This window comes from Orcinus orca, chromosome 17 (genome assembly GCF_937001465.1).
Source record: "Orcinus orca chromosome 17, mOrcOrc1.1, whole genome shotgun sequence".
NCBI lineage: Eukaryota > Metazoa > Chordata > Mammalia > Artiodactyla > Delphinidae > Orcinus > Orcinus orca.
In genome coordinates, this window is record NC_064575.1 from 9,332,019 (window position 1) to 9,359,836 (window position 27,818).

Below are 27,818 nucleotides of genomic sequence, written 5' to 3' on the forward strand. Positions count from 1 at the left end.
TTTCCAGCATTTGTTGTTTCTAGATTTTTTGATAATGGCCATTCTGACTGGTGTGAGGTGATACCTCATCGTAGTTTTGATTTGCAGTTTTCTAATAATTAGTGATGTTGAGCATCTTTTCATGTGCCTCTTGACCATCTGTATGTCTTCTTTGGTGAAATGTCTATTGCAATCTTGAGAAAGAAAAACGGAGCTGGAGGAATCAGGCTCCCTGACTTCAAACTATACCACAAAGCTACAGTAATCAAGACAGTATGGTACTGACACAAAAACAGAAATATAGATCAATGGTACAGGATAGAAAGCCCAGAGATAGACCCACACACATATGGTCACCTAATTTACGACAAAAGAGGCAAGAACATACAATGGAGAAAAGACAGCCTCTTCAATAAGTGGTGCTGGGAAAACTGGACAGCTACATGTAAAAGAATGAAATTAGAACACTATCTAACACCATACACAAAAATAAACTCCGAATGGATTAAAGACCTAAATGTAAGACCAGACACTATAAAACTCTTAGAGGAAAACATAGGCAGAACACTCTATGACATAAATCACAGCAAGATCTTTTTTGACCCACCTCCTAGAGTAATGAAAATAAAAACAAAAATAAACAAATGGGCCTAATTAAACTTAAAACCTTTTGCACAGCAAAGGAAACCATAAACAAGACGAAAAGACAGCCCTCAGAATGGGAGAAAATATTTACAAATGAAACAACAGACAAAGGATTAATCTCCAAAATATACAAACAGCTCATGGAGCTCAATATCAAAAAAACAAACAATCCAATCCAAAAATGGGCAGAAGACCTAAACAGACAGTTTTGCTAAGTAATGTAGACCATCCTTCTGTCTTTCAACAATGTATCTTAGATCTGAAAAAGCATTTTAGAATTCCTGGCATGAGTTTTCTGGAGATGTTACTCACTCTTTGTTTTGAAGTGTCTTCGCTCATATGTTGCTCTGGCAAGCTCACCTGCTTCCTGAACATACATCCAGGCCTCTGATACAAAGATTCCAGAGGGGTTTCTGGAACTAGTGGCATAAGGAAATGAAAACAAAAAATGGAAGGAAAATTAGTTAATATTTGTACAACTAACTTACAGTTTACTCTGAAATTATTTAGCAACTATTTATTAACATGTAATAATTCATAAGTATACCAATTATTTTACTTTCAGCTTCACAAGACATAAATACTATTTATTATCATTAAGAGATAACTTCCAAAAACGTACAATTATGACTCTCATACAGATATAAAAATGAACGTGTGTTAAGGATTTTTTATTTTTATTTAACTTGTATTTTATTTAACTTTTATTTAACTTGTAAGCAGGGAACCAGGCAGATGTTATGAGGCTCAAAGGAGAAATCAAAATAGCACACATTTACATGGAATAAAGGATGTTGAAATGAATGTGCACATGGAGACAAAACTAACTTCTTCCACCGTGAAGGGAGGAGGCCAATTGAAACTCTACCAGGTAGGGCAGAATTTGCATGCTTTTAGGTAGCTGTCATTGCCATCAGTGAGCTATAATTTATGGTGTTGTGAAATAGAATCAGATAATTCAGAGGGAGTGCTCTGGAGTCCATACAGTGCACAGTTTTCCCCTGAAGCACAATTTTATCCTACATCACTTGGAATGATGTAAATTTATTTTAAAAATTATAAAGTAATGTTTATGGCGGAAAATTTTAAACAGAAAGAGACTACTAGTGAACACTAATGAACAGGCTGCTGCAGCAATCAATGAGATTTTGCCAGTCTTGTTTTATCGGTCTCCTCTGCTTTGATTTATTGATTGATTGATATTTTTGGCTGCGTTGGGTCTTTGTTGCTGCACGCGGGCTTTCTCTAGTTGTGGCGAGCAGGGGCTGAGCAGCCTCAGTAGTTGTGGCGCACAGGATTAGTTGCTTCACGGCATGTGGGATCTTCCCGGACCAGGGCTCGAATCCGTGTCCCTTGCATTGGCAGGTGGGTTCTTAATCATTGCACCACCAGGGAAGCCCTCCTCTGCTTTTTTAATAAACTGTAACATTTTAAATATTACCTACATTTTAAAGGATCATTTTCCTGGTAAATACTTAAATGTGCATTTTTTTTCTTTCTATTACATTATCAAAATACCATTTTTCACACCTAAAAAAATTAGCAACAATTCCCCAATATCATCTAATACCTGGTCTATATTCAAATTCCCCTGCTTGTCTCAAAAATATCCCTTTTAATCTATTCAAATTAGGATACACCTAAATGCACACACTTCATTTGGTTGGTTGGCCTAAGTGTAAAAAGTAGCTCTCCTCTTTTTTTTAAAAAAAATTAAATACTTTGTTGGAGTAACCAGGTCAATATTCCTTAGGATTTACCACATTCTAGATGTGGTGGATTGCTTTTTTGTGGTATCATTGAATTGTTCCTCTTTGCCCTGCATTTCTTATGATAAGTGTTAGGTGAGTCCATGCGGGTTGTGAAAGAATTCACAGAAGTATTAACAAGGGAAGAAAAGAAAGTTTTTATTCACTTTCCAAGGGAGGAAAGGGGCCAGACGCACGGAGTGGCGTTGACCCCAAATGGTGGGGCTTTGAGTCTTTTATTGGGTTTCAAAGAGCAAGGTGCAGCAAGGAGGGGTGGTTCACATCTGTTCTGGTCCACAGCTGTATCTGCGCTGGCTGTGCTTCTACAGGATGTGCTGAGAATCTGTAACTTTTTGTCTTCAGTAATTTTCCAGTCCTTAGATGTCTGAAAGAGACTTGATAGTGGCCCTTGACAGGCGCTACTCTATTCTGAACAGTGTTAGATGGGTTTACAATAAGTAGATCTAGATGTTTGATTAGATTTAGGTAGTCTTACTCTGGGAAGTCTATTTCATGAGGTGACTCTTCCTTGGATCTTTGCATCTTCTTTGCATAATATCTGTGTGGTCCATTTGGTTTACGGTACTGATTGATTAGCTGGTTTAGATGCTGTCACCCCAATCCATCCATTTTAAAGTTTTCCGTTTCCCTTTTACCCAGTGGTTTTGCATTTGCTGATGACAATCTGTGCTTAGGTCCATTACTTTATTAGGGATTGCAAAATGGTCATTTTCTATCTTACCATTCTCTCCTAATTTATTAGAAAGAATCTTTCTGTGAATAGGAGCTTGCCGTTATCAACTATTTCGTTAACTTGAAATTTAGTTTTTATGGGAAAGGTAAGATAAATGCTTGACTGTTCTCATTAACTGGTTGGCAATATTTACTAAAGCTGAAAATATTCATGCCTTATGACCAGCACTTTCACTCTATGTATATGCACATATATTCATATGTATAACATGGGTGTAACAAAATGTGTCTATATATGTAGAATACATATATTCAACAAAGAGTACCATATGTTCAACAAAAAAAAATGTGAAAAAATGTTTGTAGGAGCTCTATTTGTTGTATCCCAAGTTGGAAGCAATGAAACTGTGGACTTAAAAAATTATTCACAACCTAAAATTTGAGAGTTATATTTCATTTGGAGGGAATTTTTAGGACATCAAGCCCAGGAGGCAGCATCTCAAGTAACCCGGAGAAAACTCTCCGAGGAGACAAGGCGACTGGGGAGTCAGGTTATACAGAAGTTTTGCAACAAAGGGCAGGTCGTTGGGAACATCAAAAGATTGTTGTAAATTAAAGAAAACCAGATATCCCAAGTTTAGGAATTTAGCGCTTTTCTATGTGTGGGAAGACGCAAGATTCTGGTCTCACTGAAATCCTTCCTTTGATATGCACCTCAGCTATCTGGGGTCAGTATCCTGTATTTTCACATCCTAGGTTTCCTCAGGGCTCACCGTAGGGAGTGGCTGCAGTCTGATGGCTGCTAGATGGCAGGTATTCTTTCCTTCCGGAGTTTCCTCAGAGCTCACAGACTCACGTTGGAGGGCTGCAATTGCTGATGACTGTGAAATCCTTTGCTTATTGATATGGCAGGAAATATTCCATTTCTCGAAACTGTCCATCAACAATAGGGGGGATGAATAAATTTTGGTATATTCAGACACTCAAGCACTCTATATAATGAGAATGAACAAACCAACCACACACAGCGTGGATGCATCTCACAAACATAGGTACAGTTAGAGAAGGCAGGCACTAAAGAGTTCATGCTGGATTGTTCCATCGATAACAAGCATAAAACCTGGCAGAACTACTGTGTATTAGAAACGTGGGTCCCCATGGGGGGCAGATGGTGATTGGACAGGCACAAAGGCGCTCGCATTCTTGCTCATTTCTACTGGAGTGTCTTGGTTTCTAGGTGTCTTTAGTGAACAGAAGCAGAAAGTGCATTGTTTTAAAGCAGAAGATGCTTCATGAGTCCAGACCTATTTTTCCCAAACTGAAACTTGCCATGGTGTTACTGACCTTTGATTTTATATTTGTAACCCTGTTCCCTTTACACTGGATATCTTACCCCTTACTGATATTGACATACTTAGATGTTTTAATCATATAATTTACATGTAAAAGTTTAAAATTAGCAGTATCAATAATACTGTTAAGAAATAAGATCACTGAATGCTGTTAAAGATTTCCTTGTGGTCCTTTTTGTCCTTAGGATATGTCTGTGGGGAAATTAAACTTGCCTGGATTGCTTAGTGTTTCTATGAAAAGACCTAGGCTCACAGAAACATCTTTACATACCATGAGGATTAGATTATGTAGCAGTGTGTCTAGTTAATTGCTCTGACCTGAAAGGATAGGAAGACTTCTCTAATCTCCTGGAGAAAGCCAGATGACCACATCTCAGTCCCTAGGTTAAGTCCCCACAGTGCCAGGAAGACTGGAATGGCTATCCCAGAATGAGGAGACAGCTCTAAATAGTAGAAGCTGAGAATCAAAGGGAGTAGATCTCTTTGGCTCCTGGGGAGATTTTATATACATACCAAAGGTCTGGAGGTCTAAGGAGGAGACCCTTTTAGGAGGGGTGGAGGACAGCCTCCTTTTATGCAAAGATAAATCATTTTTCCTCAACACTCCTTAGTAGGGGTGTTTGGCCAGTCATGTAGGAAAATTATCCTTTAGTATTCATCAAGTTGCCCTGGGGTCAAGGAATGGGACAAGGGGAACCAACCCACTTAATTTACTGTAAATATTTAGTAAGAACTCTGTTTCTGACCCAAAACACCTTGTGTGTACAGGATAAAATGAATAAAGATGAATAATAAAAACCTTTTTTTATTTTTCCAACTATATCTTATTAGGGATATACAGTCAAAATACTTGCGCCTTAAATTCACTTAAGAAATGCTGTTTTCTGTGGGGTTACGCGACCAATTTAATACAGGAGTTTATTTGTCCGCTCCTCCTATTTCCAGATAAGGTCACGGTCTGAGTTCTGGGAAGGACGTGAATTTTGGGTGGACCAGTACCAAACCTGAGGGTGGTAATGACTTTGTTTTCCACCTCTTCACTGTTGTACATAGTCCCTTTGTTAAACTATATCCTAAATTATCCAATTTGAGTGTGCCATCTGTTTCTGGTCAGAACCCTGTCTGACCAACCAGTGTGGCATATTAAGACAATCAAGTTGTCTGGATGGAGTAAGAAAGCAAGAGAGTTTGCACAGCCCCGGGTAAGAGCTGGATCCCAGCTGCCTAAAGGCAACTTGCTTCTGATTATCTTCACTGATAGGGGCCTGGAGAGCCCTTTTTCTTAGGTCAATAGCACAATGTTTATTTGCTCCTGTCAAGAAACCACATCTTGGAACCTCAGCTATAACTGGCATCACCACCTGCTCACGTTTGTAATAATTCACAGTCACCTTCTAAGAACCATTTGGCTTTTGCTAACTGAAGGAGCAAGTTAAATAGCCCCAATTTCTGCAGTTACCTAGGGATGTGGTCCTGCTTCTGGGTTACTACCTTGGAGATAATACGGGAGATTGGCGTTGGGGGTGGGTGGAGAGAGAGAGCAAGGTGGTCCGTTTTGAGGGATTCTTTTTGGCTCTTTCTACTAAAATAGCACGTACTGCATGGGTCATGACCGATATGACCAGATACCAAATATGCTTATTCCCATTATCTATTCTGCGAGTGAGGAAATGACCATAGGATCAGTCTTCTATCCCATCAGATTCACTAAGATAAACTCAGGTCAAGACTTCATCTATCACTTATCTCCATAAGCCTCATTCTGATGGAAACCATAGAGGTATTTTGGGGCTCTGGGGATTAGCTTCATAATATCTGGGAGCGCTTAGAAGCTCACCGTGGTCCTTTTTCTCCACTGCTCTGTTACTCTGATAGATAGCTTCAGGTCCCTCTGGGCTTGATCTGGGGGAAAGATTTGTATTATACACCTGTTGCAGAACAGGGAATGTCCCAGAAGGACCTAGCTTCCCCCTCAATCAAGTATCCCCACGTCTGTGGACTGTGGACTGAGGGTGTAAACTGGGTACTTACTGGTCCATTCCTGTGGTGAGGGAAAAGGACCTGGGCTTTGGAGTCAGAAAGCCAGAGTTGGACCCTGATTCTGTTTGGCAGCAGACGTGACTCTGAGGAAGCGCCTGGCTCCTCTCTGAAAGGGGTTCCTTTGATTACCTCATTGGGATGTTGCAACGGTCAAGTCAAATGAAATAATATAGGTGAAAGTGTGTTGTAGTAACTACAGATGCAGGGTATCAAAAGAGCATCCTTATGTTTGTTCAAGATCTGTTCATTGTCAGGTTCATTACGTGTATCACATATATTTAATATATACTTATGTAGATTATATGTCATTATTATTAAGTTTTTTGCTTCAACGTGCCAAAATGCTCACACACATTCTTTGCTTTGTGACTCTGGCACTGAGTTCTAATTGAACTGATTACTAATTTAAATCAGCTAATTTTGTGTCTGCTACTTTGCTACCCACGTCGCCAAGTGAATTTATCTCAGGATCACATGTAGTCTCTTCTGATTACTGTCCTAGTGACCTTAAATACCGACACCTAATTCTAGCCCAAGTCCCTGACCCTCATTTCATTCCTTCTGAGGCACACATTTTTCCACATTTTTCATCTCTGAATTTGGGATACATGTAAATGGCTTCTTACAATTGCTATTGTCCAGACCACAGTTGTGACACAGTAGATGTTGCCTGCACACCGCAAAAAGGCAAGCATGAAGACTTACAGAGGGAGTGTGCATGACGTGGAAGCAATCTGAAGATAAAATAGTGGTGCAAACTTTTTTGTGTGTGGAAAAATATACATAAGAAAATATGTATCAGTTCAATCATTCATAAGTGTACGATTAGGTGGCATTAAATACACTCACAAGGTATTCACCACTACCTCTTCTTCAAACTTTTTCATTACCCTCAACCAAAACTCTGTACTCAGTAAACAATAACTCTTCTCCCTGCCAGCCCATGTAACATAATGTTTTCAAGGTCCATTCATGTTGTAGCAAATATCAAAATTGCATTTCTTTTTATGGCTGAATAGTGTTTCATTGTATGTATCTACTACATTTTCTTTATCCATTCTTCACTTGATGGGCACTTGGGTTGCTTCTGTCTTTTGGCTATTGTGAATGATGTTGCTATGAGCTTTGCTGTACAAGTATTTGTTTGAGTCTCTACTTTCAAGTCTTCTGGATATATACCTAGGAGTGGACCTTCTGCACTGTATTGTAGTCCTATGATTAATCTTTTGAGAAACCACCAAAATGTTTTCCACAAAGGCTGCAGTTGGTGCAATCTTTTATCCTCTGTCAACCAAAAGATCAGGGGTACAAACGAAAAGGTCATGGTTAGGAGATGGGGGCATTGGTGAATCACATGTAATTATCAACATAATAAAGTAGTTCTACTAAATTGTACACCTGGCTTAGAGTCCGGAACAAACGAGGCTTAGTTCTTTCGAGGACTCTTTTTTTTTTTTTTTTTTTTGCGGTACGCGGGCCTACCACTGCCGTGGCCTCTCCCGTGGTGGAGCACAGGCTCCGGCCGCGCAGGCTCAGCGGCCACGGCTCACGGGCCCAGCCGCTCCGCGGCATGTGGGATCCTCCCGGACCGGGGCACGAACCCGCGTCCCCCGCATCGGCAGGCGGACCCCCAGTCACTGCGCCACCAGGGAAGCCCTCGAGGACTCTTTTAACAAATGTTGCATTTTAATGCCAGAGGGGAATAATAATTGTATAGAAAACCATGGACATGGATGACTGTCAGTTAAAGAGTGATACAAAAGAGATCGTCCCTGGGTGTGAAGATGTTTTAGGAATGCATTAATCGAAGTATTTTGTTCACATCATCTTTCATTGAAGCTACGGTGCCATGTATTGTAAGACTACATTTCTTATATATGTTATAAAAGTAAAGAGACATTGAACTACGATGCTTTGCTGTGGCAACACTGATTACAATATACTCACTGATTTCTGCAATGTAAAAATATTTTTAAAACGTCTTAGACTCACTGAAATGCAGTATTTTGCTTTTTTAAAATTATTTTATTTTATTTTTAGCTGCGTTGAGCGTTTGCGGCTGCACGCAGGCTTTCTCTAGTTGAGGCGAGCGGGGGCTACTCTTCCTTGTGGTGCGCGGGCCTCTCATTGCCGTGGCTTCTCTTGTTGTGGAGCAACGGGCTCTAGGTGTGCGGGCTTCAGTAGTTGTGGCTCACGGGCTTAGCTGCTCTGCGGCATGTGGGATCTTCCCAGACCAGGGATCGAACCCGTGTCCCCCGCGTTGGCAGGCGGATTCTTAACCACTGTGCCACCAGGGAAGTCCCAGTATTCTACTTTTTAATGTATTTACAAGAGTTATTGAGTGGTATATGATAATAATATTTATCTAAGTCTAAAATAGTTCTTTCTATAAATATAAAATATTTGGGTGATAAGAAAGCAGTGTATCATAATGTTTTTCTAAGTAATACACAAAATAATGCTGCCATTTACAATCAATGGCATCTTAGGTTTCATAAATAAAATATCAGCTTTATCTGTGCTTTTGATTCTGTTCACTCCCTTCTTCTAGACTTGAATTATGACTCCTGCTTACCAGGAATATCCATCCCTGTTTTGACCTTTCATTTAAGAGGTACAGGGCTTCCCTGGTGGCGCAGTGGTTGAGAGTCCGCCTGTCCTACAGTTATTATTTAACATCAGATTAAGAATAGGAAAAGAAAAAAAAGCTAATTTGTCTTTTTTCATAGATAAATGTTAATACATAATATTCCTGTTACATGAAAATTATTTATATAGGTGGCCTCATTCTGGAAACAGGAATAAATGTCTGTATGTGAAGTTTTTAGAAGGAACGAGGCAATCAGGCACCCACAGTCAGTTTACTTAATGGTGGCCTTTAGTCCACTACCCAGCATTGTAAATAACCAAAAACCAACTCCAGAGAGTGTTTACCTAGCCTTGCCCTGTGAGTTAGTTCTGGAAATCAGTTATGCAAATTAACCAAGTTCAAATAGTGCTTCAAATAGTATTTACTTCAGTTTGTACTACATGAAATTGGAATTTTCATAATTCAAATGTTTCCAAAATGTATTTCTATAAAACTTGATATTCATGCATCTCTAAGAAGCTTGCGTAAACTGTAATTAAAAAAAAAGATGAAGGGAATTGATTAAAAAGGAAGATGTAATGATTGCTGATAAAAGCATTAGGAAATCAACCTAAGTTTCTGGTGGGAGGGTAAACTGGCACAACCTCTCCAGATCGTTTGGCAATCCACATTCCTGAAAAAAAAATGTCCCAAAAAATGCCCTGGGGAAAAAAAGAAAAAAAAAAAAAGAGGACATGTAGTTCAACCCAGAGACTTATTCTGAGGAAATAATTGCTTAAGAGTACAAAGATCTACATAAAAGAATGTTCATTTGGGGGGTGGTGAACTCCAAGATTTCTCACTAAATATTTAAAAGTTAAAGCCCCAAGGCTCTGCTGTGGGGTCCCTCTAACTGGACGTAACAAATGGGAGAGGAGGCATCCTCCTGGCTCCGGCCCCAGGCGGGCGGGCCGTGCTGTGCTATCCATGAGAGGCTGGGTCCATGGCAACGAGAATGTGCCCAGAGCACACCTGGTGGGGTGGGTACCAGACGCTCAGGCAGAGTGCTTGAAGCAGCGATTGTCTGGTTGAGCCAGTAGAGAGACAGTGAGGGCAGCCGCCCCTGATCTGTGAGTGTGTGCATACCTGCCTGGGCCTCTCTGAAATACCTAGTTGGAGGGAGGACTTTTTGCGGGAAGGGAAGATTCAGGTATTAATACGATATGACCTAATTTTTATCTAAAAACAGGGCAGAGCTGGAGACATGGGAGTTGCATGCTTTAGAGTTTTAAGTATACAACTAGCAATCACAGATTTAACATTTTTGGATTCGACTGTCTCTCATTCAGTAAACAGTTGAGCACATACTATGTGCCGGAAATTCTTCTAGACTCTAGGGCCACAAATGTTGGGGATCTGTCATTCTCCTTTTAGAAACTGACTCTAAATTAATAGTATATTAAACTGCTTTTTGTTGTAGATAGATCACATTACCCAGACATGGAAGTTGAAAAAAACTTTTAAGCTAAAAGAAATAGTAACAGTTTGAAAATTCCAAATCCTGCTATTGACCAATATTATTCTTGAAAAAATATATGTAAATATAATATCATTTATTCAAGTTTTGAATATTTTATTTTTCCTATGGACACAGGTAGTACATGCCTTGAACATTAGAAAATAATCTAAGAATTCAAATTTATTGCCCCCAAAATTGATATTTTTAAAATGAAAATACTTATGATCAGAACTGAGCAGAAGATTTATGAACATATTATCACAGCTTCAAATTATGATTCTTGTATATTCTAATATTTACTATATGATGATCAATGTGATAAATGACGCTTGTGTTTCATTTCAGGACAAACCTTATCTAGGCTGTTGAATATACTTTAAAAACTGCAATTCGGGCTTCCCTGGTGGCGCAGTGGTTGAGAGTCCGCCTGCCAATGCAGGGGACACGGGTTCGTGCCCCGGTCCGGGAAGATCCCACGTGCCGCGGAGCGGCTGGGCCCGTGAGCCATGGCCGCTGAGCCTGCGCGTCCAGAGCTTGTGCTCCGCAATGGGAGAGCCCACAACAGTGAGAGGCCCGCGTACCGCAAAAACAAAACAAAACAAAACAAAACTGCAATCCCATACGTTTCTTTATAGGCCTTAAATTTTTTTCAGTATATTTTTTTTTTGGCCACGCTGCATGGCTTGTGGGATCTCAGTTTCCTGACGAAGGATTGAACTCGGGCCACGGCAGTGAAAGCCCAGAATCCTAACCACTAGGCCACCAGGGAGCTCCCTTTATAGGCCTTCATTTTGAGGAAATTTAGAGCTACACTCAATGTCCAATTCAAAAATAAGCTCATTTCAGGTCTTTTGTTATATATACCTAGATTTTCTTTAGACAATTATACCTCTTTTGGTTTTTTTAAAATGTCCTGTCTAGTTTTTGCATCATAGTTAACTTACTCTGTGCCTCACTAGGCAATGTGGGAAAGACCACTGGTACCAGCTGGTAGCAGGACCACCTTGATCCGTGTTCTCTTTGGACATGGGAGCAGTTAGACCACATCTCCCAGGACACCTCCTCTTGAGTTGGGTGAAACATGACTGAATTCTGGCCAGTGGAATTTAAGCAGGTGTGATGGGTGATGTCAGGGACCAGTTAGGAAAACGGACATTACTCTAGGCATTTCAAATATAGGCAACTTAATGCAGATTATTCCTTGCACGACTGTTGGAAAAACTGAGAAAGTAAGAACAAGAATGAAGTAACATAACGTACAGTATGATGACTATGGTTAACACTGCTGTGTGGTGTATTTGAAAGTTGCCAAGAGAATAGATCCTAAGAGTTCTCATCACAAGGGAAAAAATATTTCCTTTTTTCATTTGTGTCTATATGAGATGTTTAAACCTATTGTGGTAATTGTTACATAACATATGTAAGTCAAGTCATTATGCTGTACACCTTAAACTTATACAGTGCTGTATGTCAATCATATCTCAATAAATCTAGGAAAAAAATTTACGTAGAAAAGAAATCCAGAAATTAGTAACTGAAGGAAGCACCTACCACCCCTAAAACTGGAGGAATAAAGGGACTAGGTGGTGTCACCACAGACACCACAGAACTATGGGGACATGCCACCTCGGCTGTTCTCAGAGGAGGGGTCCTCTCCCTGGTGCTGTATCCACTGAGGAGCTGAGGTGTTGCCACGTCACTGCTGGAATCATAGGGAAGGGGCCCTTCGCAGGTGTTAGGGCCGTGGACTGGGGTTTCAGGGCTGAGGCTAAGACTGAAGAGGAGGCTTTGCCCAGTGGGTGATGGTGCCACTAAAGACACTCTTCCACAGCCGACTGCTGCTGCTGCAGGGATACTGATACGATGGAGAACAAGGGAGTCTCTCTTCCTCTACCCCCATCTGCCTGTTTTTCAGTAGTATCTCTTTGGTAGAAGCCACTAGAAGCCAGCTGCCGAGGGAGTCTAGGAAGTAAAGGTTGCAAGGTCTCCACTGCACAAGTACCTGTCAGAACACGGAAGGAGCAGACGGACTCAGGGCTAAGAGGCTGGTGACAGGCCTGGAATGTCCCACGAAGGAATTTGGACTTTGTTTCTGAGGCAATGAGAAGCTCTCTGAAAAAGAAGAAATAGATTAAAATTTCTGGAAGTCTGTGCAGTGCATTGTAAAAATATTTAAATTAAAAGAGGAAGAGAATGTGAATATGAATCAACTTTGCACATTTTGTTTTCATAGGACATTTTTTTCTATTAAAAACCAATACACGCTTATAGTAGAAAATTTGAGGAAAACAAAAAATTATAAAAAAGAATTCTGCCATCTAGAGATTGTCACAAATAATATTCAATTATAATTCCTTCTACTCTTTTGTCTAGAAATATATATTTTCAATATTAATGTTAATATTATAGGGTAAAAACAGACTTTACAGCCTCTTCTTCAATCACCATTATGTTGTGAGCATTTCTTCAAAGGGCAATATTCTTAATGGTTACTTAATACTGTACTTGATGAAATACACTATAAATTGTTACACTACAAATGGTTACACTATAAATGGTTACTTAATACTGTACCTGATGAAATACACTATAAATTACCATTTGCAACATTGTTAAATGTGGAACAGAGGGATAAAGTGGAAGTTTACTAGATCCTAAGGTACTCAGATGTCAGATACCAAAATGAATTGTAAGACAAACTGCTCTGTCAGAATACGAAAGTCATTGTCTGAAAACTGGCTCCTAACTCCTGAATGCTTTATCCTCATCTAGGGTATAAAAGGGTCAAAAGTGGAGATGACTTTATCCTTAAGCAAGTTCAGTGAGGTCCTCTGAGAGCTAGTATGATTGGCGCCCCTGTGGTTAGGGCAACCTAGTAGACGCGTATCTGATTCTTGACTGGAAAACACAGGGCAGAGACCTGTGGGCAGCTGCCCTCAGGGTAAGAAGAGAGGAGAGTGGCTGGGCATTCCCATTCTGAGTTTGTAGGGTAAAAGATGCCAGCTGCGTCCCAAGGACAAGATCTGGGCTGCACCTGTGAGAAAGAGCTGGCCTGGGACTGCTTTACATTCTGTCCAAGAGGGGCTACCTGGGGACACTGGTCACCAAAGAAGTATGTGTGAAGTAGACCATGTCATGTGCTGAACTGTGTCTAAACAGCCCATTAAGAACAAAAACAGGAGCTGGGAGGCAGAGTTCAGCTGGAGGAGGATGCATCATCTGTATCAGTAGTTTCTCAACCGGGGATGTTTTTGTACCCTGGGGACATTCGGCAATGTCTGAAGATTTTTTGGCGGTAACAGCTGGGAGTGAGTGGTGTGTTACAGGTATTGTGCACAGAGGCCAGGTGTGCTGCTAAGCATCCTATGATGCATGGGACAACAGGTGATGATTTGGCCCAAAGGTTAAATGCTACGTTTGGAAGCCCCTGGTGTACATGATGCAGAAAAAAGGAAAGAGTCAGTATGAAACATCTGCCAAAAAATTGCTAGTGGGGCAGTCGCACAACTCTGTGAATATACTTAACATACTGAAAACTTTCAATAGATGAATTATCTTATATGTAAATTATCTCTCTGTAAAGCTGTTATAAAACATTTTATGTAAATCATCTCTCTATAAAGCTGTTATAAAACAATGGGTGGGAGTTCCCTGTTGGCCTAGTGGTTAGGATTCCAGGCTTTCACTGCTGTGGCCTGGGTTCAGTCCTTGGTGGGGAAACTGAGATCCTGCAAGACAACATTATAGAAATAAATTTATAATAGAAAAAAATTAATATATGTAAACAATGCCTTGAATAAGCAGGGCTCAAGGAAGTTAATCGGAAGGAAACTTTATATCTGTGTCCCACAGTGACTTTACAATATGCCCATTCGAAATTTTTCCTCTGCTCCTGGAAGATTTTTTTGATCATTTCCAGTTAATAAAATTTCTGTGATCACTTAATGTCACCAAAGTAGTCTCGATTTAGAAATTAGAATGTTTAGTCTACACAATCAAAACTTTGAATGGTATTTTACATTAATTGATTTTCTAATGTTAAACCAAGCCTGCGTTCCTTGGATAAGGTCCACTTAGTCACGTGGTATAATCCTTTTTATATTTTGCTACATTTGGTGTGTTAGTATTTTTGTACGATTTTTGCATCTCTATTCATAATGGGATATTGGTCATTAGTTTTCTTGTGATGTCTGTGTGGTTTTCATGTCAGGGTAATATGGGCCTCAAAGAATGAATTGGGGAGTGTTCCCTCCAATTGTATTTTTTAGTAGAGTTTGTGAAGAGTTGGTATTCATTCTTTAAATTTTGGATAGAATTTAACAATGAAACCATTAAGGCCTGAGCTTTTTCTTTGTTGGATGTTTTCTGACTACTAATTCAATCTTTTTACTTGATCTAGACCTATTCAGATTTTCTATGTCTTCTTGATTCAGTTTTGATTCAGTTTGTGTCTTTCTAGGAATTTATCCATTCATCTAGATTATCTAATTTGTTAGCGTACAGTTGTTCACAGTATTCACTTATAATCCTTTTATTTCTGTAAGCTATGTATTAATGTTCCTTCTTTCATTCCTGGTTTTAGTAATGTGAGTCTTCTCTCTTTTATTTCTTAGCCTAGGTAAACTTTTATCAATTTCGCTGATCCTTGCAAAGAAACAACTTTTAGTTTCGTTGATTGTTTCTACTGTATTTCTTTTTTTTTTTTTTAAATAAATTTATTTATTTATTTATGGCTGTTTTGGGTCTTCGTTTCTGTGCGAGGGCTTTCTCTAGTTGCGGCGAGCGGGGGCCACTCTTCATCGCGGTGCGCGGGCCTCTCACTATCACGGCGTCTCTTGTTGCGGAGCACAGGCTCCAGACGCGCAGGCTCAGTAGTTGTGGTTCACGGGCCCAGTTGCTCCGCGGCATGTGGGATATTCCCAGACCAGGCTCGAACCCGTGTCCCCCACATTGGCAGGCAGACTCTCAACCACTGTGCCAACAGGGAAGCCCTACTGTTTTTCTATTTTATTTATCTTCACTCTAATCTTTATAATTTCCTTCCTTCTGCTACCTTTGAGTTTAGTTTGCTGGGTTTTTTTTTCCTAGAACAGCAGTTCCTTAGAATGACAGTTCCTTATGGTGGAAAGTTATTGATTTTAGATCTTTGTGCTTTTCTTAATGTAAGCATTTATAGCTCTAAATTTCCCTCTGAACACTGCTTTCAAGGCATTCCATACATTTTGGAATATTGTGTTTTAGTTTTCATTCATCTCGAAGTATTTTCTAATTCCTTTCATGGTTTCTCCCTTGACCCATTGGTTGTTTAGGAGTGTGTTGTTTAATTGCTACAGATATGTAAAATTTTCAGTTTTCTCTTTGTTATTGATTTCTATTTTGGTTCCATTATGGTTAGAGAAGTTACTTGCTATGATTTCAATATTCTTAATTTATTGATACCTGTTTTGTGGACTAACATGTGGTCTATCCAGGAGAATATTCCATGTGTACTTGAGAAGAATGTATATTCTGCTGTTGTTGGGTGGAGTGTTTTATTGATGTCTATTTGAGCTATAATATATTCAAGTCTTCTACTTCTTGTCAACCTTCTGCCACACTATTTTATTCATTACTGAAAGCAGGGTATTTATTTTGTTTGTTTTTTCTCTTTTATTAATATCTCCTCTAATATTGGTTATATTCTTACAATGCCCACTATTGTATAAAATCTATGTAATTATGGTTATTTTCTCAGATATCTAGCATTATTGGGTCAAAGGGTATGAACATTTAAAAATATCTTGATCCATGTTGCTAAACCTTCTTCCAGAAAAATTGAACTAGTTAATAAATCCATGAGAAGTAGCACGTATTTTTGCAATGTATTACAATGTTTATATTACAATAAAATAGGCAGGTTAGGATTTCAAAATAGATGCAACAATGCTATATTAATAGGGGTAGGTAACTGAGCAAGAATCAGATATACAAGTATCAGTATTTTAATTTCCTATCGCCGTTATAACAAACTGCCACAAACTTAATGGCCTAAAACAATGCAAATTTATTTTCTTACATTTCTGGAGGCCAGAAGTCCAAAATCAGTTTTACTGAGCTAAAGTCAGGGTGTTTGCAGAGCTGCATTATTTTGGAGGTTCTTAAAAGAGAATTCACTTCCTTGCATTTTTCGGCTTCTAGCCTGTATTCTTTGGCTTGTGGCCCCTTCCTTCATCTTCAAAGCACATCACTCCAATCTCTGCTTCCATAGTCACATGGCCTTCTCCCCTGCCATTGACTCCTCCTGTGTCCCTCTTATAAGGACTTGTAATTACATCAAGCCCACCCAGAAAATCCAGGATATTCTCTGCATCTCAAGATCCTTAATTTAATCACAACTGCAAAGTCCCTTTTGCCATATAAAATAACATTCACAGATTCCAGGGATTAGGATGTGGACGTTTGGAGGTCATTATTTAGTTTTACCACATCAACCTTTTACAGACACTATGTGTTAGATTATAGAAAAAAATATATGTATGTCTCTGTCCCGGGTTCCTGGCACAGAGCTCCCCAAACCCTTGTAATTTCTTAAGTGATAAGAATACTAGGAGCACCTATTGTTCTAATATTTGTCTTTGACCCCATCACTGGCGCAAAACTCCTAAAATGTTTGAAACTTCCTAACTGATAAGGGCACTAGAAACACCTTTTGCTCTGTGGAGGTGAGTCCGAGTGGGCTCCCGGTGAGAAGTTCGGAATTTCAGCCTCATCCATCATCCTCCAGAGAGGGGAGAGGGCTGGAAATGGAGTTAATAATTGACCACGCCTATGTGAGGAAGCCTCCATAAAATCCCAATGGGAGGGGCTTCGGAGAGCTTCCAGGTGGAGGAACACATCCACACCGGGAGGGTGATGCACCCCAACTCCATGAAGATAGAAGCTCCTGGGCTTGGGACCCTCCCAGACCTCACCCTGTCTATCTCTTCGTCTGTATCATTTATCATATCCTCTAATAAAATGGTAAATGTAATTAAGTGTTTCCCTGAGTTCTGTGAGCTGCTCTAGCAAATTAATGGAAGCTGATGAGGGGGCTGAACGGATGTCTGATTTATATCCAGTTTGGTCAGGAGCACGGGTGATAACCTGGGCTTGTGACTGCCATCTGAAGTGTGTGACTGTGAGTGTGTGTTGAGGGGAGTCTTATGGGATTGAGCCCTTAACCTGTGGGATCTGACCTACCTCCAGGTCGATAGGATCAGAATTTAGTTAAATCGTAGGACACCCAGCTGGCATCCCAAAGACTTGCTCTTTGTTATTGGGGAAAAGACCCACATTTCGTGACCAAAAGTGTCAGGTGTGAAGTGTTTGATGAGAGTGGGAAAGGAGACACACAGGAGAGGAACACACAGTAGGGAAGAACTGGGTTTTTCCCTACACAGGAAAAAAAAAATTGGAGTTTTTCTTTTTACTACATAAATTTATTTGTAAGTAACGAATTGTGACATATTTTTGCTAAATCTTTCTAATGGCACAGTATTACAACTCATGACATTTATTGACAAAATTACCAGGAAAAAAAGCTAAAGAGCATATATTATTAGAATGAGGAAATTTTGTGATGTCTGAAGCCATGAGCCAGAAAGATCGCTGGGGGACAAATGTGCAGCAAAAGGAGAAATTTACTGAGCCTTATCAATAAAGGCCCTCTGGGCCAGAACACTTCTGGCCTCTGCACGGACTGCTCTAAATGCCATACACAATAGCATGCATTTAATCGTCAGTGTGCCATTATTTTGGATTCCTGTAGCTCAAGATCCGAAACTTGAGAATGACTGGTAATTGCAAAATTAACAATCCAAATTTCTTAACGTACTGTATTGTAAATTAGTGGTTCACAAAACATGGTACAGATACCTCCAGTTATCTCCAAGGACTCATGGTTATCAAGGTTGGATATATGTCTGTTTAATGTTTACAACAGACCATTGCTTATATTATCATTCAGCATAAATCAATGGATTTTCTATCATATTTAATAGATGTCACCTCCTTAATATCACATTAAATCAGCACTAGAGGTGCAGTGAGGTGATCTGTTTTTGTTAATTGGTAATGGCACCATGAAGAGATTGACTGGGGGAAATGAATAGTGCCTGGAATTCCAAAGCAGGATCTAAAGTTTGAGAACTAGTGGATTAAAGAAAAGAAAAGGGGAAAAAAAAAAAAAAAAAGCCATGATTAATTCCACCGTAGCACCACCTAGTGGAACTTTAGAAGAAATCAATTGGTTTTTCTACTTGGAAACAAGGAAAAATGTAAAGTGACGCAGGATTCATTAAAAGTAAGCTCAACACAAATTGCACATCCTCAAGTTATCTGGGAGACTGATATGCTCTCTTTAAAAATAAGAAGCAGCTTTATATTTATAACTAAAAATCCAATTTTTCTAGTTATAAATTCGACATACTCATTTTATGCATATTACAAAACTAAGAAAAAGTATACTAGGATAAGGGTCATTCATAATTCCACCATTCAAGAATGTATATCATTTTAACATTTTTTTCTATGTCTGTATATATATTTATATTTTAAAATAGAGTTTATATATTTGTACTGGTTTCATTTAACGCTTCTTTGGTTACATCAAGCTATTAAATATTTATCTATATAATAATTCTGGTCACCAATTCTATGTGTGGGTTTTTTTCCCTCCACCAAAAAGCAATCTTGGGGCTTCCCTGGTGGCCCAGTGGTTGGGAGTCCGCCTGCCAATGCAGGGCACACGGGTTCGTGCCCCTGTCTGGGAAGATCCCACATGCCGCGGAGCGGTTGGGCCCGTGAGCCATGGCCGCCGAGCCTGCGCGTCCGGAGCCTGTGCTCCGCAACGGGAGAGGCCACAACAGTGAGAGGGCCACGTACCGAAAAAAAAAAAAGAAAAAAAAGCAATGTTGGACACCACGGGCCTAGCCGCTCCGCGGCATGTGGGATCTTCCCAGACCGGGGCACGAACCCATGTCGCCTGAATCGGCAGGCAGACTCTCAACCACTGCGCCACCAGGGAAGCTCGAAAAGTCTTTCTTTAAAACTCATGGCCGCTCCCAAAGAATTGATACAAGGGAAAGCAGAAAAGAATTATTATATGCTATTTAACAAATATTTATTAAATAACTATGTCAGGCAATTGAGACAAAAGTTTGAATAAAATATAATCTCTGCCCTAAAGAAGTTTATAATCTAGTTCTAAGAATGAGATAACATATATTTGTACAATGCTTTTTAGTTTAAAATGTACTGTCACACAGTACAAATTCTCTGCTCTGTTCCCTTTCCATAACCAGAATATAGAGGCCATCAACCAAAAAAGGGCTCTACAGAGATTCAAAGGGAAGCGATTCCTTGCAGTTGCGTGGTAAGGGTGGGCTGGGAAGAGAAGACTTCACGGAGGAGGAAGCAGCTCAGGTGAGCTCTGAAAGGTGGACATACTTCAATAGACAATGATTGGCGGCTTTCATTATAATAATAACTTGTGCCTAGCATAACTTGTGCATAGCATAACTTGCAAAGTCAAGAGGACATTAGCGACAAGTTTAGGGGAAGCACGAGGACCATAATTTGGCTGCAACACAGGAGAAGAGAATAAATCTGGAAATAAACATGTACTTAATTTGTCCAGATTTGGGGCTAGCAAAATTAAATGAATAAACTGTACTTTAATCTGAGGTAGGAAGATAGGTTTAGCTACTTCAAAAGAATTCCTCATTTATTTCAAGCGATCCTTTGTATTCCCACCAAATTAATTTGATTTTCTGTGCTTCCCTCCAAAAGTCCAATCAAGACGACCCTTTTCCTAATCTGTCCCTAATCGACTCATATACGTCTCCCCTCCCCCCATCCTCTCCCACCTAACAGCTGTCTCTAGGACAGTGACATTTTGACTGTTTCTTAATTTATTTCTTTATTTGTGGTTTCCGATTTTCTGTAAAGAGCTGGAAGTGTTTTAATAATACAAACCTATTTTTGTAATAAAATGTTTATTAATACCTTAGAATATATCCTCCAAGATTCTTTTACATAGAGCCTATGTATTTTTTCTACAATCTAATATCATGCGTACTCTTTGCAATTTACCTATTTTTAAACATCTAGGTTGTACCAAATTTTTGAAATGGCTAATAGTGGAGAGCAGTTAAAATTAGATGAAAATAAATTAGTATAAAAAAGTACAATCATGTTCCTGGGGGGGGAAAGCAAAATGGGCAACAATTCTTAAAGATGCATAAAACATTACAAGCCCCCCACCATGACCAAAACGACATGTCGTCCAGCTTGCTTTCCACCAAACTACCGTTGACAAACTATTTTCAGCTGAATAGTAACGTTGCTCTATGTACTGAGTCCTGTGCTAGGCAATGATAACATGAAGATGAAATCCCCGATCCTTATCCTCAAGGAGCTTAATGACTAGTAAGGGACACAGCCTACATAAAGGATGCTCAGGTTGCTATGGGAACACAGAGAAAGGTATCTGATCCTGTCTGAGAGGATCCAGGAAGGTATCCTTGAAGATAGTCAAGCAAATGAGTCCTGAACCATGGGTATGAATTAGGCAAAGAACGGCTGGGGGGAGTGGGAGTGTGAAAGAATTTCCAAGCAGAAGCAACAACCTGTGCAAAGATACAGTCAAGAGTGACTATGGGAATTCCCTGGCGGTTCAGTGGTTAGGACTCCCCGTTTCCATTGCAGGGGCACGGGTTCAATCCCTGGTGGGGGAACTAAAATGCTGATGCTGCACCACCAAAAAAAAAAAAAAAAAGAGTGACTGTGGTAGGTGAGAGAATTCTAAGCGATACACTGTAGCTCAAAGGTACAGTATATGTGAGTCTGTGGGAGTTCAAGGGAGTATAGGAAAAACTGTAACTTTTATGTATTTGCAGTTCAGTTTATATTTAAAATTGTTCTTCTTGTGATGCAATTTATATTAGACCTAATATTAATATAATAAACACGTTATAAAAAATAAATTTGGCCGTATTGGGTTTGCATGCTCCTCATTGTTTTTCCAGTTAAGGGTATGAGTTCACTGAGATTTGGAGACAGCTGCTTTGGGTGAAGGGAAACAGTGATGGGTTTTAAGGAGGAAAGATTGGCAACAAGATGGAAAACTTTGGCAGCAGGATGGAGGGTTGTTGATGGGAGAGAGCATGCAGGCAATTTGGAGGCATTAGTCAAAGTGAGAAAGGCTAAGAGCCTGAACCAGGAAGCAGCACGGGAATTGTGGGAAAGGGACATTCAGAAGGTAATGTTGACAGGGCTTGGTAGACTGACATTGTGTGCACTGCAGAGGAAAAAAGGATAGAAATAACAGAAACAAAAAGAAGGGGATGGATGCTTTGTAAGGTAACCACAAGTGGGCCAAATCAAAAGTCAAATGCAGAATAAATTAATTCAGCAATACTACAGGATGCATATCCTCGTTGAAGCCACCGTTCATGATAGTAGTTTAATGCAAGAATGCATTTTAAGTTGTAAATTTCCAGCCCACACAGATGTAACACAAGAAATGTGTTGTTGGAGACTGCCAACCCAGAAGTGAAATAAATGATCAGATTCTGATCAAAAGAACATGTGAAATGTACTGAGTTCCAATGGAAGTGGTATAAAGTTCTGAATTCAGTTACGCTTGTAAACACCATAACATGTTGGGAAGATAGTGACATAGTTACAAGAGCATACAGTCTTTACGACCTTAAGAGAACCCCCATCTGGACACAGTTATGAAACTACAGATAATGTCTAGAAATAGGCATAGGGTGTAGGAGTGAAAATATTTTTACTCTAGAACTATCAGTCATTTCAAGTGAATTTGGGGCATTATGATAGAATGCTACTTTAAATAATGGCTAGACTTTCCCCCTGGTTTTAGACCTAAATATGCTGCATTATCTGATTTTCCAGCCAACTTACCTAGCAAAGAAATAATATCCTAAAAATCTAAGAACTTTTTTGAGCCGAAGCACTAATATCCTTCCCTCTGCCCTCTATGCCCCAACCGTGCCGCCTGTCACTCGCAGTTCTGAAACTGCCTCTCCCTTTTTCCCCTCTACCACTCTTCTCCTGATCACATTTCACCTTGGGCATATTCCTTCTAATTTCTCATGTTTCAGCTTAAGCATAATTTTCTCAAGGAGGCATTTACCATACCGCTATATAGTCTAAATTCTTCTGCTATGTGATTCCATGAACTTCCCTTTTGGTAACATTTATTTGACTTGCAATTACTTTTTAGTACCCACCACCCCAACTGGACAGTAAACATCATGTGGGCTAGAACACTGCCTGCCGCATGGCAGGCACTCAATAAACATTGATTGGATTAAAATGAGCTTTACAGTTCAAACTGATAAATCAGGTATATTAGGCCAGGATCTCCATCTACAAACTCATATGTGCATGAAATATACACATAGAAATTGTAGAATTACTACAATTCAACTTCTATTCCAAGGCATCGTTTTACCAGGCTGGCAAAAATTTTGTCTTGGTCAATTCAGTATCTTCCCCTCTTTTCCCCTAATATTTGCATAAAGGCAAGATATTGAGATGAAGCTCATTTCCATGTCATCTGGACCCTCGATCACTTGAGATATCAATTCCCCACCTGGACCTTTTGGATTAGGCCAAGCAGGTTGCCCTGGAGACTGTCTTTTTCCTATCCCACGACTCCTTTGAGTTAGGATTGCTCTTCTCTGCCTCTGTCCTTGGGTCTCATTCCCAAGGATGAGTGGGACTCATTCCGCTGCTTGGTGCTCCAGGCAGCTGCTCCCTCTGGGTCCCGCTAACGCCCAGGGGTCTCCCCCAGAGCTGAAGCTTGGAGCTGCTGGCTCTGGGACCTCCACCCTACCTGGGATGCGCTATCTCTTCACTCGGCAGGGAGCGTGCTCTTCTCTGGGACCCTCCCAGGCTCCTCTCATTTGGACACTCAGGACCCCTCTGAGCCTTGGGGATTCTTGTTTGAGGCTGTCGAGAGACTGTGGAAGAAGGAGGGGAAGCTGTAATCGTTTTGATGCTCCCTCCTCAGCCTTTTGTCTATTAATCCATTAGTTTTTATCCTTAAAACTCAAAGGCCAGCACGCCCCGCCCCACCCCTCACCCCCCCACCCCCCACCCCGCCCCATAGCTACATTCCTTCCCTGAGTACAAACAGAAGTGCCTAGGTGCTGCTTTAAAATGGATAAAGGACCAAGAAGACAAAAGGAAATGTTGAGACTGGACAATTTATAACAAGGGTCTACTTGGGAGTATTAACCTTTCTGAAATCATGACATCTGATTCCAGATGTTAAAGCCTTCTTGAAGTACTTCTTGAATTCTGCTTCTTTACCCCTACAATGGCTTCTCTCAAATGAAGACACAGTTGTTTTTAATTGTTCAAATAAAGGCCTCAATGCTATTTTAGGCTGTATGTGTTCTAGTTGTACCCTAAATATATGTGTATTTGTTACATATATTCATGTGAATGTGTAAATATATACACATATACATATCACAATACCATGTCATATAGTCCCATATTATTGTTCAAATAAGTTGCATATTGTACAATATAAATGACCTGCTTCTATCAGATGTGTAACCTGTTTCCAGTTTTTTAATTACAAATGAAGATGTGATTAAATTCCTTTTACTTGAAAAAGAAAAAAAAGGAAATGTTGAGAAAGAGGAGAGAGGCTTGGATGAATACGGACAGACACTGTAAAATCAGTGTTCTGCTTCATATTCACAAGTAAAAATTTGACTCCTGAATGGAATATTTGTGATGAGTTACTAAAGGGGAATGTAGGGATTATTTACATATTCTTAATCTGAGACTGTGGTAAATTACAATCACCAGGCTGTTGGACGGAACATCCCCTGGCATCCACTCAGAATTACCATGTGCCAGCGTCCCTGCTTGGTCCCAGGTGCTGGAAAAACGCTTCTCAACAACCCTGGGACATAGGCATGATGATTCTTTTTTTTTTTTGCGGTACGCGGGCCTCTCACTGTTGTGGCCTCTCCCGTTGCGGAGCACAGGCTCTGGACGCGCAGGCTCAGCGGCCATGGCTCACGGGCCCAGCCGCTCCGCGGCATGTGGGATCTTCCTGGACCGGGGCACGAACCCGTATCCCCTGCATCGGCAGGCGGACTCTCAACCACTGCGCCACCAGGGAAGCCCGATGATTCCATTTTTTAAATGAGGAAACTGAGCACGTTTTAACTCAAGTTCACACAGCTATTAGGTGGCTTGGCAAGAATTTGAAGCCAGGCACATGTGACTGAAGAACCCATGTGTTCTTAGTATTTTTCGTTGCCTCTCATAGATTTTTGGACTCATGAATAGTATTGGTCTAAGATAGTATTTTATTCTTTTCCACTTTATGGTTCTTTAATTCTCCAAAATAACTCTTATTTTTTTAAAATTAAGATTATCGAACATTCTTGAAAGAGATTCATAAGGTATTATATTGGCTTCCTAGGCCTGCTGTAACAAAGTACCACAATCTGGGCGGCTTAAAACAACAGAATTCTTTTGTCTCACAGTTCTGGAGGCTGGAAGTCCAAAAATGAGGTGTCCGTGGGGCTGTGCTCCTTCTGAAACCCATAAGGGAGAATCCCTCCTGCCTCTCCCTAGTTTCTGGCGGTCTACTGGCAATCCTTACCAGGCCTTGGGTTGAAGCTGCATCACTTCTGCCTCTGCCCCCTGCATCACGCACGGGGCCTTCTCTCCAGGTCTCCTCTTATAAGAGACACCAATTGTATTGGATTGTGGGCCCACTCTACTCCTACCTCATCCTAACTAATTATATCTACAATGGCCCTACTTCCAAGTAAGGTCACATTCTGAGGTACTAGCAGTTAGGACTTATCTTTCAGGGGACATAATTCAACCTACAATAAGAATGTTCTAAGTACTTTAAACAGCAGAGACACTATTTTGTATACAGTGAACTAACAACTGGTCATCAACATCTCATAAAGTGAGAAGAACAAAGATACTAGTAAATATCTCATATTTTTCATCATTAGCCACATACATTTGGATTTAGTAACGTTTTTAAACCTCAGTGTGCAAGCAGTGTATAAAATGCTGCAAAATATTTAAAGATTAGCTCATAATAAATACTATTGATACAACATATTTGTGAAGCACTTGATAGTTTCACCAAGTATTCTTGGGTGTGATTTCTCACTTAGCTCTCAAAAGAACCCTAATATATTTTTCTCATTTTGAAAATTAAGAAATTAGAATGGAGAATGTTAAATACTTGTTTAAGACAGCCTTTCTAAAGAGACAGACTTGGGACATGAATCCAGATGTTCTTAGTAAAATTCTGGAGCTCTTGCCACACATCTTGGTACCTTTTAACATTTAATAATAATGATGATGATGATAATGATAACTGCTAATGTTTATTGAATGTTTACTATCTGCCAGGGACAGTGCCAAGCACTCCACAGAATTATCTCTCATTTAATTTTTCCAAGAACCCTAAGAGGCAAGCACAACACCAAAGCACAGAGCCAGTGAGGAGTTAGCCACAGGCCACAGAGCTAGTAAATGCAAAAGCCGAGATGCACACTCAGGGGGGCCTCCTCCAGAGCCTGCCCTCTTAACTACTTGTATATTCCTAGCTGACCTTAGGAAGCCTTCCTGGGCAGTCTCTATTCCAGAGTCCTCGTCACCCGAGTTCTTGTTGCACCATTATTAACCAGCGTGACGGTGTTTATTGGCATCTTACAAACCAATATATGATTAGCCAATTACTTTAAGCAAGTGACTTAATATTTCCACTGCCAGCTGTCTCATGTGCCACATGGAGATATACTGCAGTGAGGGCTAAGTTATATAACACATGTAAATGACCCAGCACACATCAGCCAGGTAATGGGCACTCAATTAATTGTACTTATGAGTCAGGCTGATAATGATAATTTATTGTTTAAAAAGTACTCTGGGGGTTGGAGGAGGGGACAATTAATCTTGACGGGTGGGACTGGAGATGTTATGGGGAAAAGTAACTGTAGGGCCTTGAAGAATAGAAAAATGTTAACAGGTGAAGGGCATGCTGTGGTCTGAATGTTTGGGTCCCCCCAAAGTTCGTATGTTGAATTCCTAATGCCTGATGTGGTGGTATTAGGAAGTGTGGGCCTTTGAGAGGAGACTAGTGTTCTGATAAAAGAGACCCCACATAGATCCCTGCCCCTATTGCCACGTGGAGACACGGCGAAGCTGCAGGCCATGCACCAGAAAGAGGGCCCTGGCTGGAATGCAACTGTGCCAGCACTTCCAGCCTCCAGAACTGTGAGAAATACATTTCGCTCCTGTACACGTGTATAGGCTACCAGTCTGTGGTACTTTGTTACAGCGGCCCAAACAAACAGGGCATTGTACGCAGAGAATCCTGCACAAATGAAATGACGGTTCCAACAAGTGCGCCCTGCCTGTAAGAACAGTAGGGCTCACAATACTGAGCACCCCCTACGGAATTAGGAACTGAGACCCCCAACTGCCTGTGCTGTGGGTACTTAAGGAAACCATCCCCTCTGCAGCCATCGAGTCTGTAATTCTCTATTCACGTGTGTGGACCACTGCCATCACCCACGTGTCACCGCGCCCTTTACCGACGGAGGGCCACTCTTGCAGTGGCAGGAAGAGCTGGTTTCTGCACTGGCCCTCTGGCCTCCACATCCTGCGTCTGAGGCACCTGATCCTCTTCTTCCCTAAGGACTGTCCCGCCTGCCACCTGAGACAGTGGCCACCACATCTACAATAGAGAAGAGCGCTCCCTCGGGTTTGGAGTTGGTGGGGAGGGCAGTTACTTATTTCCACATCCACCCTGGGCTGAAGCCCGCGGCAACTCATCTCTCACCAGCCATGATCCAGGGACCCCGGGACAGCACTCTCTGGTCTAGTCCCGTTGCACTATTGGGAGTGGGGAAGGGAGAGGGTGAGAGTAAGTGGAGTTTTCCATCAGAGTCCTAAGGTGGCCTGGGAATCAGCCCTTCTTCACAAGTCAGCACATCCAGGATTCTCGCCCCTCCTCCCCCATCACCTGATGCCACCGCCGAGTTCCGGCTTCCACGCTCTGCTCACTGCTTTCCCGCTACCTAGACTTTTCCTCACTGCCCGTGTAAACGCCATCCACTCTGCAACCTCTGTTGATCTCGTAAAACTCCTATGGCACTTGGCACATGAATTTTACTCTTTTGGAAAAAGCAGAGACCTTCCTAAAAAAATTGTCTAAAACTTGA

General features: G+C 40.7%; 1 protein-coding gene and 1 long non-coding RNA gene across 2 annotated transcripts in view; both read right to left on the minus strand.

Annotated features, from left to right (window-relative positions):
* Window positions 1-1,332: 1,332 nt before the first annotated feature.
* The window catches only part of LOC125961575 (uncharacterized), a 35,826-nt gene continuing 9,340 nt past the window's right edge, over window positions 1,333-27,818 (minus strand). The window contains exon 3 of the mRNA XM_049700189.1: window positions 1,333-12,657. Coding sequence (XP_049556146.1) covers window positions 12,357-12,657 — 301 coding nt within the window. The 3' untranslated portion in view covers window positions 1,333-12,356. The remainder of the gene's footprint in view (window positions 12,658-27,818) is intronic.
* Window positions 16,169-24,543, minus strand: LOC125961576 (uncharacterized). The gene is made up of 2 exons (XR_007472441.1): window positions 24,059-24,543; window positions 16,169-22,959 (listed from the first exon to the last, which is right to left on the minus strand). It is a non-coding gene; the product is annotated as an uncharacterized LOC125961576 (long non-coding RNA).